Source organism: Caloenas nicobarica, chromosome 1 (genome assembly GCF_036013445.1).
Source record: "Caloenas nicobarica isolate bCalNic1 chromosome 1, bCalNic1.hap1, whole genome shotgun sequence".
NCBI classification, from domain to species: Eukaryota; Metazoa; Chordata; class Aves; order Columbiformes; family Columbidae; genus Caloenas; species Caloenas nicobarica.
The window spans coordinates 215900618-215913852 of NC_088245.1; the positions used below are offsets into that span (position 1 = coordinate 215900618).

The window sequence follows — 13235 nt, forward strand, 5'->3', positions numbered from 1 at the left end:
ATGTGTGGGCCTTGGCCAAGGGCTGTGGGCTGCCCCCACTTCTGACGGCTGCACCAGCTCTCCTCTGCCTGCTCACTTAGAATCACAGAATCACAGGAGGGTTTGGGTTGGAGGGACCTCCCCAGCCCCCCCAGTGCCCCCCTGCCATGAGCAGGGACATCTGCACCAGCTCAGGTTGCTCAGAGCCCCGTCCAGCCTGGCCTGGGATGTCTCCAGGGATGGTTCAGCCACCACCTCTCTGGGAACCTGGGCCAGGCTCTCACCACACTCAGGGCAACAATTTCTTCCTCATGTCCGGCCTGAATCTCCCTCCTTTAGTTTAAAACCATCACCCCTTGTCCTGTCGCAACAGGCCCTGCTCAAAAGTCTGTCCCCATCTTTCTCATCAGCCCCTTTTAAGTACGGAAAGGCCACTTCAGGAGGAGGCTTGGCCAGAGAACCCCGGGGCCAGGCCTGGGGGTGACACTACTCCCCAGATCTCCTCGCTGAACAGCACGGCTTTTACTGCAGACGTGGTCTGGAGCCATTCGCTCTGCCTTCTCCCTGATAAGAGCCACCAGAAACCCCAAACGTGTCCCCAAGCTGCTCTCAGTGCTGTGGGGATGCTCCTGGTCTGAGGACTCAGGAGGCTGGTGAGGGCCATGGACCTCGTCATGGGGTGGAGACTGTTCAGGGAATTCCATTTTGCATGTGGAAAGTTGGATGTAGAGGCCAGTGAAACCAGGTGCTCTCCTTCCTGTACATGAAATTACTGTTCTTGGCATGTTTTTTGCCGTAACAGATAGTTGTGTCTATTACATTCTGCCTTTAATAATATGAGAATGATAATGATTTAGACAAAATATCATGAAAAAAGCAGTTTTCCTTCCATGAAGGAAGTTACAAACCATGGGCCTAATCTCACTGCCACCTCTCTCACTACATGTTTTTGTACAAAGACTTTTTCCACTTAATTTGTGAAAACCTTAAAACATTAAATGCAATGATGTCTCAAAAAAAGCAATGGTGTATTTCTGTTTGAATTTTGTGGTGTGTTTATTTGGTTTTTTGTCTTGAATGTTCCCCTGTGTTCTTCACCTTAGACAAGTCCCACATGAATTCATAGACAAGACCGTGACTCACGTTGCCCTGTGTGTGATTATCCCCTTCCCATTCCCCAGCACCCCGGGGTGGCCTCCACCCCTTCCCACAGAGAGGCAGACACCTCTTCACAGCTGAAGCAGTTGGTGTTTATTTGGCAATTAGAGACCAGCAGAACCAGCGGATGTTTTTCCACGAGCCGGGAGCATCTCTGGGCACAAACGCTTGCGGGAGGCTCAGTGGTACTCGTGGGCCAGCGCGTGGGCCACCACACGGACCATCTTCTGCCAGGCGGACTGGCAGGCGGGGGTGAAGTCCTTGCCGAAATGGGAGGCCAGGACGATGATGAGGATGTCACCCAGGAGCTGGGGGTGGAAGCAGAAGAAGCCATCAGCCCAGTGCTGACCCCTGCTTCCCTCTCCACCATCGCATCGCCCAGGTGTTCATGTGTGGACACCAGTTTTTTGGGAATTAATCGCCAAACAAGGAACGCATTTATCACAGCCCTGTGCAGAGCACCAGGCTCCTGGCACAACTCACATCTCTGGTGATCACCTGGACACCTGAATGTTCTGGATCCTCCCCCACAAACACCTTCCCCTGCCTGCCATGTAGTGTCCTCCCTCTGCTTCAGCTGGGTTTATCCTTTCCTTCCATTTCTCTACCCACCCTTGCTTTCTCAGGGCTCAGATCCCCTCCTTCTGATGAAGTGACTGTGTTTATTTTCTCTCTGGGTTTAAACAACCTATCACAGCCAAGCTCAGCTCTTCCCTCCAAAGCCTGCCTCAGTTTCTGCTGTTCTGGTCTCTGGCTGCTCCAAGCCAACATTGCTTCCTACCAACAGGTGTCTGATTCTGCATTTCATACCTGTCTTCTGCACCTGGGTCCTCCTCTCACAGATCCCAGCCCCAAAACTCCTCTCTATTGTCCTGAAATATACTTATTCACTCCTCCTTCCCCTACATCACCCCTGCCCTCAGCAGAGCACCAGGCTCTGGGTTTCTCTCTAGATCTGACTGACCATCAGACACCTCAGAGACTCCCAACTCCATCTCCAGAGAACAGGAACCTCTGCCCAGCTGAGCCTGGACTCCCAGCATGGCTCACCTTGAAGTTCTCGGGGTCCACGTGCAGCTTGTCGCAGTGGAGTTTGCTCAGCTGGGCAAAACATTTTTTGATGTTGTCCAGGTTCTTGACAGCTTCCCCGAAGGAGGTGAGCACTTTCTTGCCGTGGGCACGGACCAAGGGGTTGCCGCTGATGGCGGTGGCGCTGGAGAGGTTCCCGAAGGAAGCGAAGAACCTCTGGGTCCAGGGGTAGACAATCAGCAGCCTGGGGAGAGATGGAGGGACACAAGCAGACACAGACACGTTAATGCTCCCATGATTAGAGCGGTTTCTCTGGGTGCAGCTGAGCAGGTGCCCAGGAGCTGGACCTACCTGGCCAGGGCCTCAGCACCACATTCGGCCACGTTGACCTTGCTCCAGACACTGGTGATGAGCTGCTTCTCCTCGGCTGACCAGTGCACCATGGTGTCGGGTGGCGGGCTTGTCTGGGGCTTCCTTGAACAATGATGAAGTGGAGCTGAAGTCTGCCCCAGGGATTTTTATACACTAGTAACAGCTTGGCCTAATCTCAGTTCACGTAGCTATTGGTTGGGGCTGGGGAGGGCGCTGAGCTGCACAAGGAAAGATAGCAATTTTGGATGCTGTCCAAGGGGAAAAGAGGCCCTTTCCCCCCTCTGCCCTTGAGTGGACAAGCATCATCTTGCACCCATGGACTTGTATCCGCAGCCCCGAGCGCAGGTGGAGCTGCCTGTGCGGCTCCTCCCTGGCCGTGGGCTCCTCGAATTGCAGAGGCAGCTGGAGGCTGGGGGCTGGACATGCAGTGCTGACCCAAGAAGAGGGGCAGTGACATGCAAAGAGTTTGCAGTGTTTGCCTTGACCATGTTTTCAGACTCGCAATGGTGTGTTGCTGCCCTGCACTGTTGGGGTTCCTCCTGAACAACTCCAGGCATCATAGAATCACAGAATCATAGAATCACAGAATCATTTTGGTTGGAAGAGACCCTCAGGATCATCGAGTCAAACAGTTCCCCCACCCCTGGCACTGCCCCATGTCCTGAGAACCTCATGTCCGTCTGTCCAGCCCCTCCAGGGATGGTGACTCCAGCACTGCCCTGGGCAGCCTGTTCCAATGCCCCACAGCCCTTTGGGGAAGAAATTGTTCCCCACATCCAACCTCAACCTCTCCTGGCGCAACTTGAGGCCGTTTCCTCTGATCCTGGCGCTTGTTCCTGGGGAGCAGAGCCCGACCCCCCCTGGCTCCAAGCTCCTTTCAGGCAGGTCAGAGATCAGAAGGTCTCCCCTCAGCTCCTGTTCTCCAGCTGAACCCCCAGCTCCCTCAGCCGCTCCCATCACACTTGTGCTCCAGCCCCTTCCCCAGCTCCGTTCCCTTCTCTCAACTCGCTCCAGCACCTCAAGAGCTTTCTTGTCTTTAGGGGCATCATCCACCCCAGTCCTAAAGGATCAGAGGTTTGCTGGGCTGAAGGATCAATCCCACATCTAGGGCCCATAATTTAAATACAAGAGCCTCCTTTCGTGTCTCTCCTACCAAAGAGCTTCAAAGTTGTCGTCCATCGTTTTTGTCCATCATTGCTATCATCGTCGTCCATTGCTGTTGTCAATCATTGTTGTCTACTGTTGTTTTCCATCGTTGTTGTCTGTACTGTTCTGAGTCTGAGCTCTCCTATTGCCCATCCCTAGTACCATTCCCTGTCATCAGAGGAAGTGGATCCATCTCGAAGGCACAATTCTGAGTTATGAGTGTCAAGAGCACAGTGTTACCACCAGCCTTAGTCTATGAGGAGTCCTGAGCTGGACACATCACCCACGTGGACAGTCTGTCCCACCTGATGCCAGCAGGAGTCTGGGACCAGGCTGTACTGAGCAAAACCAGTTCATTTTATCTGCTAGCCCTCCAGAAAGAGGACAACACAGCGTTCATTTCAGTTTATTTCAGATTTTGAATGCCTTGTTACTGTACATTGCTGTTGACTGTCCCTTAGTCTAATAATTGGGCGATTTTGGGGCACAGTTCTAAGCCTCCCCAAATCAGAAATCGGATGTACACCAAATAAAAAGCAGAACCAAATAGGAAACCATGCTTATTTTTTTAGAGTGCTAGCAGAAATATGTAATAAAACCTTGTCTACATTGCAAAAGTTGGATGGTTTTGCTGTCTCGGACACTAGCACTGAGAAACCCTTGAGCGCAGACACTGCTTATACGAGAAGAAAAGAGTTTGTTTAATATATAGTGTTACTTCATACCCCAAAAGAAATAAGCTGTCCTGGCAAAGCAGCATTGCTACTGTTGGCAGAGCTGTCTTGATCAGATTGCTTCTTCACATAAAATATTTCAGCCCTAAGAAGCAGCTTTGCAGGGATTGTCCCTTGCTGCATGCAAGATGAATTCTGTCTTCTTGTCCTCCTCTTGGCAGCGATCTTTACAAACCTGAAGAGCACGGTCTTGTCTCATATCTGCCTGCTCCAAATAAACCTGTCAATAAGTTCTCCCAGCCTTACCTCTCGTCAATACCGTTACTCCCTGCAGTTACTGTATCTTTCAAAATTGCGGCTTTTTTCCACCCTCATACTTGACAGAGCATCTCGATCCAAGGTGTTTCCTAACAACAGGGGAGCCTGTCAAAGAATAAAAGTATTCTTACCAGTGTAATTTTTGCAAACAGAGTCCTGATGCACTGTGGGATGCGTTGAGGCACTTAAAATCATGGAAGAAGCCTGTGACACAGTTAGGTACTGAGCTCTGCCCGGAGACTGCAGCTCTAACTGGTGACCTGACCTTAAGCTAAATTATCCAATTGCATCTCTAGTTCTGCTATGTGTGCAAATTGGTTCATGCATGTGCTTTTGCAGTTAATATAGACATAAGAAATGAGGGGGCTGTAACGCCAGTAAAGTGCTCTGTGGACACAGTTCCCAGGTGCTTTATTAGCAGCGTGGACTGGTGACCTGGTGGCATCAGCCCCACGGTGCCTGGGGACCAGAGCAGCTCGGATGCACCATCCCATGGAGACAGTTCCAAATGCTCGTCCCAGGCACGAGGTGAGATGCTCAACCAAGAGAAGCAGCAAAGAATGAACAACTCCTGGGGCTTGCTGAGCTTCACCTTATCATTCCCTTCTTCTCCTTCAGCCCTGTCCATCCCCAGCCCACATGGCTTCTCCTTGTGGGCAGCAGCATCTCCTGGGATCACAGTGTCCCTGCCCAAGCACATCATCCCATCCTGGCAAGTGATTCCTTCAAAGCACTTTTCACATCATCTCCAGCAGCTGCATTAATGCCACAGGGCAGCTACCAGCTGACAGAAGGAAAAAGCATGAGATTGAACTCCCTGTGAAAGACTTCTGAGGGCTTTTTAGTTTTAAGATTAGTCAACCACAAAGGCATTTTAAGCAAATCTGCTATGTTGGGCAGGCCCAGAGGCTGTTTACAACAGTCGGGCAGCAGTCCACAGTGCCAGCAGAGGCATGAGCTCACAGTCGAGTGCATACAGCCCCAAAGGTGCCTGCAAGGATGGCAGAGGGATCTCAGCCAGGACACCACGAGCATCGGCTGTGAGCAGCGGTGAGACACGAAAACCAAAGGCACAGCTGCCCAGACAGTCCCAGCCCTGTGCTCTGCTTGGGTCTCCTCCAGGGGATCCATCCATCTCACCCATTTCTATAAGAAAGAGTTCATTTTGAAATCACTTGTTTTATGGCTTGGGGGCAGAGGCCTGGCTGGCAGTTTTGTGATGCTCAGAGCTCCCAGTGCAGGGGTTCATAGAATCACAGAATGTCCTGAGCTGGAAGAACCCACAGGATCATGGAGCCCAACTCCTGTCCCTGCACAGGACACCCCACAGGTCACCCCGTGTGTCTGAGGACGTTGTCCCGTCTCTTCTTGAACACTGTCAGGTTGGGGACGGGACACCTCCCTGGGGAGCCTGTTCCAGTGTCCAGCACCTCTGGGTGAAGAACCTTTTCCTCATGTCCAACTGACCCTCCCTGGCACATCTTCCTGCCGTTCCCTCATTGAGCACTAGAGAGAAGAGACCAGGACCTGCCCCTCCTCCTTGTCTGTTGAGGAGGCTGTTTGGTGGCACAGGGTGGAAGGGGAAATGTTCATCACAACATGCCAAATAGAGGCAATTTCTGTAGCTTTTTTCACAGTTCACAGAGTCAAAGGGAGATCTGCTTTTCCCTCGTGCCCCCACAGCAACACCTTGCAGCATCCTTATCCCCAGCATAAAAACTGAAGGACCTTTTGCTGTGTGCCTGGGGTGGATTTCACTGTGCTCAGGACTCTTCCCTCGAGCATCCTTTGATGTGTTCCCTTTGATGTGGGTGGAAGATCCCCACAGCCCTTCTTCATCTCTTGGCCCCACGCTGGGACGTGCCCACTTCCATGGACAAGAACCTTCCCTTTTTACAGACAAACCATTCCAATGATGGCAAAAGGCAGCTACACTGACAGCCTTTCCAAAACAAGCAGAATTTATTGGTCACTCTGATTGCGGCAGGCAGTGTCCCACGCCAAGCTTTACCAGAGCCCTTATCAGCAGGAGTGGCAGCTGTGCCCAGCCTCTGCGGCTCTGGATGCCGGCCAGACTCTTCTGTCTCCTCTAAAACATTCTATTTCTTGTGTCTTGTGGCAGTAGATCTTGGTTCCCACTTTATTTGCTGTGCTCTTCTCTTCCAAGCTCAACAGCCCTGTCCAGGCTCATCCCACTCGGTGCCAGCATCTCTTGGTCTCCCAGCTGAGGGCAGGAGCTCAGTTCATCCCCTTTGGGTGGAAGCAGCAGACAGAAAAATGGAAATATGCACCAGCCAGCCCTGCCTGGGTAAGGCCATGGAGGGCTGGAGCCGCTTTGAAGGGGCTATGGTCTCCAAAAGGCTGTTTGCACCATGCAGAGATCCTGGGGATCGCTGTCAGCATCTGGGGCTCACTGAAATGGCCAAGGCAGGAGCCAGGTCCTGAACAGTAGCCAACTGCTAATCACAGAATCACAGAATCACAGATGGTTTGGGTTGAAGGGACCTTCCCAGCTCCCCCAGTGCCCCCCTGCCATGAGCAGGGACATCTGCACCAGCTCAGGTTGCTCAGAGCCCCGTCCAGCCTGGCCTGGGATGTCTCCAGGGATGGTTCAGCCACCACCTCTCTGGCCAACCTGGGACAGGCTCTCACCACCCTCAGGGCAACAATTTCTTCCTCATGTCCGTCCTGAAAGGACTGAGCTAAGGATGAAGCTGATGGCTCAGTGTACCCTGGTCACTTGGTGGCTCTCAGCCCTGCCCAAGCATCCCAGCATCACTCTGCTCCACCACTGCAGAAATGTCCCAATGGCCATTTTATCTTGCGGTGAAACACCAGCACTGTGTTAGCCCTGTCTGACTGTGCTGGTGAGGCTGAGCTCTCCTCCCCAACGGTTACGTTCTGCACAGCGTGATGGCCTGGAGATGCATGGCTGATCCCTGCTTTCCTACCAGCTGCTGGAGGGGCTTTGGTCAAACCTCTTCCCCTGTGCTGCTGCATTCCCTGACCGCAAAGGAAGGAGACATCAGTGACACCGCATCCTCGGTAAGAGCTGTTAGAGCGACTCATACAACACCGCTAGGACTAGGCAGTGTCTCTGCAACACCAGGCTTGTTCACCTAGCCTGCACGCAGGGCTTGCCTCTAAACCTGCTCTGGGTTCAGATAGGCTGTTGGTGGCCACAGCTTTGCTCTTGCTTCATACAAGAGATGGACGACCCTCACTTGAAAAGCCTGGCACAGCGGCTGTGAGACACCAGCACCCCATCCTGCCCCTTGCCTGTACCTCTAAGTGCAGATTAAGGCCAACAGGACCATCGAGCTGCTGGTCATAGTGCACAGTCAAGGAGCAGGACATGCTCCACATCACGACTGGGATGTGCCGATGGGTGGGAGAGGAGGAACAGAACAATTAAGACATTCACAGACACTGGGGCAAAAACATTCCTGAGGTCCATGGTCCCTCTGCAAGTGTTCACTGGTTTGGGACTCAGAAGTACAAACAGATGAACAGTCAGAGTGTGTGCAGCTGGATGCACCCACCATCATTTTATTAATGTTATGTCCACCAGTGCCTCAAGGACAGGAGAACTTTTCTGTTTGGTGGCAACTGCCAAGGTTTTGACCTGCACTTTTGTGCTAACTGGAACAAGATGTTGAGAACAGTCTCATCTCCTGAAATCGTGCTGAGATGCCCATTTGCTGACGGAAAGGAGAATGATGTACTGCAGGAAAGCTGGACTGTCTTCTGTTTTTTTAATTTTTATTTTTATTTCCCCCTTAACCAGGATGTTCTCGGTGCCACCAGCGAGTGTGGATCCTTTGCCTTTCAGACAGACCATCTGTGTAGGATAGAGGGGTCATAAGCGCGAACCCCCACTTTATCAGGACAAAGGCAGAAAATTTATTCCTAAATCATGCAAAAGAAGGATTTCATCATTCTGAGACACCAACATGTCTGTCCTTGTTGCTTTTTAGGTTATTCCTGGAAAAGCATTGCAGAAACTCATGTACTTACGCAGAATCCTTTCATTACAGTGAAAAAACATTCTTCCATTAAGCCAGTCTGAGTAAAAAAAAAAAATCTCTGATGGGTCCTGTTTAAAAGCTGCCCTCATCCCCTCCTCTTGACATTTTTAAGTATCACATTCTGATCAAAATGCACAAGAGTAACGGTAAGAGCATTTTCACTGCTGATACAGAAAATGCTTTTGATCAATGTCTTATACGTCAGTACTAAAATATGAAGGGCCCAATTTCTGCCTAATCTAGGCTGACTTCAGTGAATGTCTGCAAACTTATATCCTTGCATGCATCACAGGTTGAGAGGTTTGGGCCAGAGGGGCCTTTGCTTGCCCTGCAGCTTGGCCTTCTGTGCAGAACTGGTCAGAAAATCCTCACTGAACATTTTTGGCAAGCTCAGAGGAACTAAGTGGGCTGGGACATGTCCGTCGCTGGTTTAGACACCACTATTGTCCCACTGGAGCTCCATGTGCATGGGCCACCACAGCATCACTTTGTGCCTGGATGTCCAGGACCAGCCCCACCAGGCAGGCAGGAAAGGGCAGCAGCGAGGGGCTGAGGCCTCTTGGAGAGAACCCCAGTAGCCAGGAAATATGGGGATGTTGTTTGACAGGTGGTTGAATATGAGCCAGAGTGTGCCCAGGTGGCCAAGAGGCCACAGGATCCTGGCTGGGACCAGCACTGGTGTGGCCAGCAGGCCCAGGGCAGTGACCGGCCTGTGCTGGGAATGGGGAGGCCAAACCGCGAACCCTGGGGGCGGTTCTGGGCCCCTCACACCAAGAAAGGCCTTGAGGTGCTGGAGCGAGTTGAGAGAAGGGAACGGAGCTGGGGAAGGGGCTGGAGCACAAGTGTGATGGGAGCGGCTGAGGGAGCTGGGGGTTCAGCTGGAGAACAGGAGCTGAGGGGAGACCTTCTGATCTCTGACCTGCCTGAAAGGAGCTTGGAGCCAGGGGGGTCGGGCTCTGCTCCCCAGGAACAAGCGCCAGGACCAGAGGAAACGGCCTCAAGTTGCGCCAGGGGAGGTTGAGGTTGGATGTGGGGAACAATTTCTTCCCCAAAGGGCTGTGGGGCATTGGAACAGGCTGCCCAGGGCAGTGCTGGAGTCACCATCCCTGGAGGGGCTGGACAGACGGACATGAGGTTCTCAGGACATGGGGCAGTGCCAGGGCTGGGTTATGGTTGGACTCAATGAGCTTGAGGGTCTTTTCCAACCAGAATGATTCTGTGATTCTATGAAAAGCAGCCTCCTCTTTGCCCAGCCTGACTGTCTTTTTGGAACGTGATGCTCCCAGGAGCCCTTAGCCCATCTCCCCCTTTCATATCACCTGGTCCCTCCCTCCCACCCCACAGGCGGCCGCAAAGACACAGGAGCACAAAAAGTCCAGAAAATGTGGGTTTTTTTATTGACTGTTACAGACACATCTGCCTCCAGATGATTTAATGGTACTTGTAGGCCAGAGCATGGGCCACCACCCCAACCAGCTTCTGCCAAGTGGCCTGGCAGGCAGGAGTGAAGTCCCTGCCGAAGTGTGCGGCCAGCACGATGATGAGGATGTCACCCAGGAGCTGGAGAGGAGAAGGAACGATACCCAGTCAGAATGGTGCTGAGCACCCCTTGGCCCTGCACAGGACCCAGGGACCAGAGGCTGGAGGGAACCCGGGTCTCTGGTGGGTCTCAGAGGATGCAACCCAGGGAAGCTTTTCTAGCCGAAGTGCGGGAAAATAGTCCCGTGCTGACTACATGCACCAGTGTCCTCCTCCTCTGTCTCTGCTTCTTCTCACACCTGCTTTTTCCAGCCTCTAGACTTTATTGCCAGACCTTGTCTGTGAAACCTCATGCCTTCTTGAGCAGAGGATTAGGGTCAGTATGAGGTCTCCCTGCTACATCCCCAAATTCAGGCTTAAACAGAGGCTAAAACAGAGGCCATCAAACACATCCAACCCTCTCAACCCCTTCCAGCCTGAACCGCTCCATCTCTTCACCCACAGTGATTTCCCACCCCCCTGTACCCTGATCTCTTCTGCTTCATCCCCCTCCCACTCCTCTCCCTCATCGGCTGACCTTGTCCTCACACTCAGACCTGTCCTCTCTGTCTCTAACCCCAGTCTGCATCTCTTCCCATCTGTGTCCAGTTCCCAACTATCCCACAGTTACTTTTCCCTCTCCAGCCTTGGAAAAAGGGGAGACAAAGTGGTCCCCATTCCTGGGGCCAGGAGGTGCCAGGGAGAGCTGGCGTATGGCACCGACACGGGCAGCACCTTCAGGCTCCCCGCCCTCAGCCCCACCTGGCTCCCTGCATCTTCTCACGCAAGAGAGAGGGTCAAACCCTAAGCACAGCTCACCCTGAAGTTCTCGGGGTCCACGTGCAGCTTCTCGCAGTGCAGCTCGGACAGCTTGGCGAAGGTGTTCTTGATGTTGTCCAGGTTCTTGATGGCTTCCCCGAAGGAGGTGAGCACTTTCTTGCCGTGGGCGCGGACCTTGGGGTTGCCAATGATGGCAGTGGGGCTGGAGAGGTTCCCGAAGTTATCAAAGAACCTCTGGGTCCAGGGGTAGACGATCAGCAGCCTGAGAAGACACAGAGGGACATAAACAGACACAGACACGTTAACACTCCCAAATGCACTTGCTGTGGTTTCTCTCTCCAGGGTGTGGATGAGCAGGTGCCCCGGAGCTGGACCTACCTGGCCAGGGCCTCAGCACCGCATTCCTCCACGTTGACCTTGCCCCAGACGGTGGTGATGAGCTGCTTCTCCTCGGCTGACCAGTGCACCATGGTGGCAGGCGGCTTTGCTCGGAGCTGCGGGAGGACACAGGCGCTGTAGCTGAGCTGCAGACCCCACAGAGGCTTTTATCCCCTGCCAGCAGCTCCTCCCCGTCCCACACCGGGGGGTCATTGGCTGGGGACGGGGTGGGGGTCCCCAGCAGCAGTGGGCTGGTCCGTCCATGGAGTGGTCAGTCTGCAGTGAGGTGTGGTCTTCAAGGAAAAAGCCCTGTGACTTGCTTAACAGGCAGGCTCAGGACACAATTCCCTGTTATCTCACGGTCCGTCCCCCCGTGACCACCTGCTCACCACAGCCGTGCACGGGCCACCCCATGTCCTGCAGCCTGCAGCAGGCACTGACCCATGTGTGAGTTCTGTGTCCAGCACTGGGTTCCCCAGTTCAAGAAAGACAAGGAATCACTGGAGAGAGTCCAGGGAGGGACACAGAGATGCTGAGGGGTCTGGAGCATCTTTGTGCCGAGGAAAGGCTGAGAGAGCTGGGGCTGTTGAGCTGGAGAAGAGAAGCTGAGAGGGATCTGATCAATGGGCTCAATATCTCAGGGTGGGTGTCAGAGGATGGAGCAGACTCTGTTCAGTGGTGCCCAACGCCAGGGTGAGGGGCAACGGGCACAGACTGGAACACAGGAGGGTCCATGTGAACAGGAGGAGAAACTTCTTTGCTGGGAGGTGCCAGAGCCTGGACCAGGCTGCCCAGAGCGGCTGTGGAGTCTCCTTCTCTGAGACATTCAAATCCCCTGGGCCGACCTGTGTGATCTGCTCTGGGACCCTGCGTGATCCGCTCTGTGACCCTGCGTGATCTGCTCTGGTCGTGAGCAGGGCTGGGCTGGGGATTTACAGAGGTCCTGAAACCCAACCAGCCTGGGATGCTGGGATTCTGTGATTCTGTGTGCAAGGTGCTTCACAACCACCTCATGCCTGCAGCACCCAGCCTCTGAGTCCTCTCAGGATTTACGGGCTCTCTAAACTTGAGGGATTCATCTCTGATGGGATAGACGACCTGATTTATGAACTTAGGCGCTTCACAGACCTTTGTGCACGGGAGCACGCTCTTGGGGATGCTGAGTGCTTCTGCCCTAGGCTGCAGCTCTGCAGCCCTGGACACACAGACAAGTGTCTGTCCATTCTCCTAACCAGACATCTTTCACCAGGTGAAATTGTGGAAAACATCAGCCCATCGGTCCTGCTCCTCCACACCCATACCAAGTGCTTTAGATCAGGAATGTGCAGGCCGGCTTGGTGTCAATGAAACAGGGGTCACCTCCTCCTGCTCCAGGTTCTGTGGAGGATCCTTATGGGTCCCTTCCAACTCAGCGCATTGTAGGAATACCCATGTGGGAAGCTGTTGCTGGGACAGCTGTGACTGGAGCAGGCTCCTCTGCTCTTTCAATGTATTAACAGTATTAATGAGGCTGACGCTCCACTAGCCTCTCCCTCCTGGGAAATTAAATGCCTTGCACAAGGGTAACAGGACCCTCCATGCTCCAACCAGACCAGCAACATCCATTTCCACCAGTTCAAGACCTGGCCAAAGGCTTTTGTTTGACTCAGTGTCACTTCACTTTGAATTACGTGGGTATTTTCCCATTTTTCAGGCTTCAGGTGAAGCTGTGCTCCAGGATGCAGGAGGTGTAGGGCATCCTGACAAGTTCACGGACTTTGGGTCTGTTTGTGGCAGTTCAGGAGGTTTCATCCAGACCTCTGATTCATTCTGGTTTCTGGTTGATACTGGTCCATTAATCGCACCAGAACCACAC

General features: G+C 53.2%; 2 protein-coding genes across 2 annotated transcripts; both read right to left on the bottom strand.

The window, feature by feature from the left end:
• Nucleotides 1-1207: 1207 nt before the first annotated feature.
• Nucleotides 1208-2642, bottom strand: LOC135989195 (hemoglobin subunit beta-like). Its single transcript, XM_065635865.1, has 3 exons — nt 2518-2642; nt 2188-2410; nt 1208-1445 (listed from the first exon to the last, which is right to left on the bottom strand). The coding sequence occupies exons 1-3, from the start codon at nt 2607-2609 to the stop codon at nt 1317-1319; spliced, it is 444 nt and encodes a 147-aa protein (XP_065491937.1). The 5' UTR covers nt 2610-2642; the 3' UTR covers nt 1208-1316.
• Nucleotides 2643-10135: 7493 nt separating this feature from the next.
• Nucleotides 10136-11499, bottom strand: LOC135989202 (hemoglobin subunit rho). The gene is made up of 3 exons (XM_065635878.1): nt 11381-11499; nt 11042-11264; nt 10136-10264 (listed from the first exon to the last, which is right to left on the bottom strand). Exons 1-3 carry the CDS (start codon nt 11470-11472, stop codon nt 10136-10138), a joined length of 444 nt encoding a protein of 147 aa, XP_065491950.1. The 5' UTR covers nt 11473-11499.
• Between the last annotated feature and the right edge of the window lie 1736 nt (nt 11500-13235).

Coding starts and splice junctions, on each gene's coding strand:
- LOC135989195 (XM_065635865.1), bottom strand. CDS start 2,609: ATGGTGCACTGGTCAGCCGAGGAGAAGCAGCTCATCACCAGTGTCTGG. Junction 2,411..2,517: donor GGTGCTGAGGCCCTGGCCAG/GTAGGTCCAGCT, acceptor ATCTCTCCCCAG/GCTGCTGATTGTCTACCCCT. Junction 1,446..2,187: donor TGGACCCCGAGAACTTCAAG/GTGAGCCATGCT, acceptor TTCCACCCCCAG/CTCCTGGGTGACATCCTCAT.
- LOC135989202 (XM_065635878.1), bottom strand. CDS start 11,472: ATGGTGCACTGGTCAGCCGAGGAGAAGCAGCTCATCACCACCGTCTGG. Junction 11,265..11,380: donor GGTGCTGAGGCCCTGGCCAG/GTAGGTCCAGCT, acceptor GTGTCTTCTCAG/GCTGCTGATCGTCTACCCCT. Junction 10,265..11,041: donor TGGACCCCGAGAACTTCAGG/GTGAGCTGTGCT, acceptor TCTCCTCTCCAG/CTCCTGGGTGACATCCTCAT.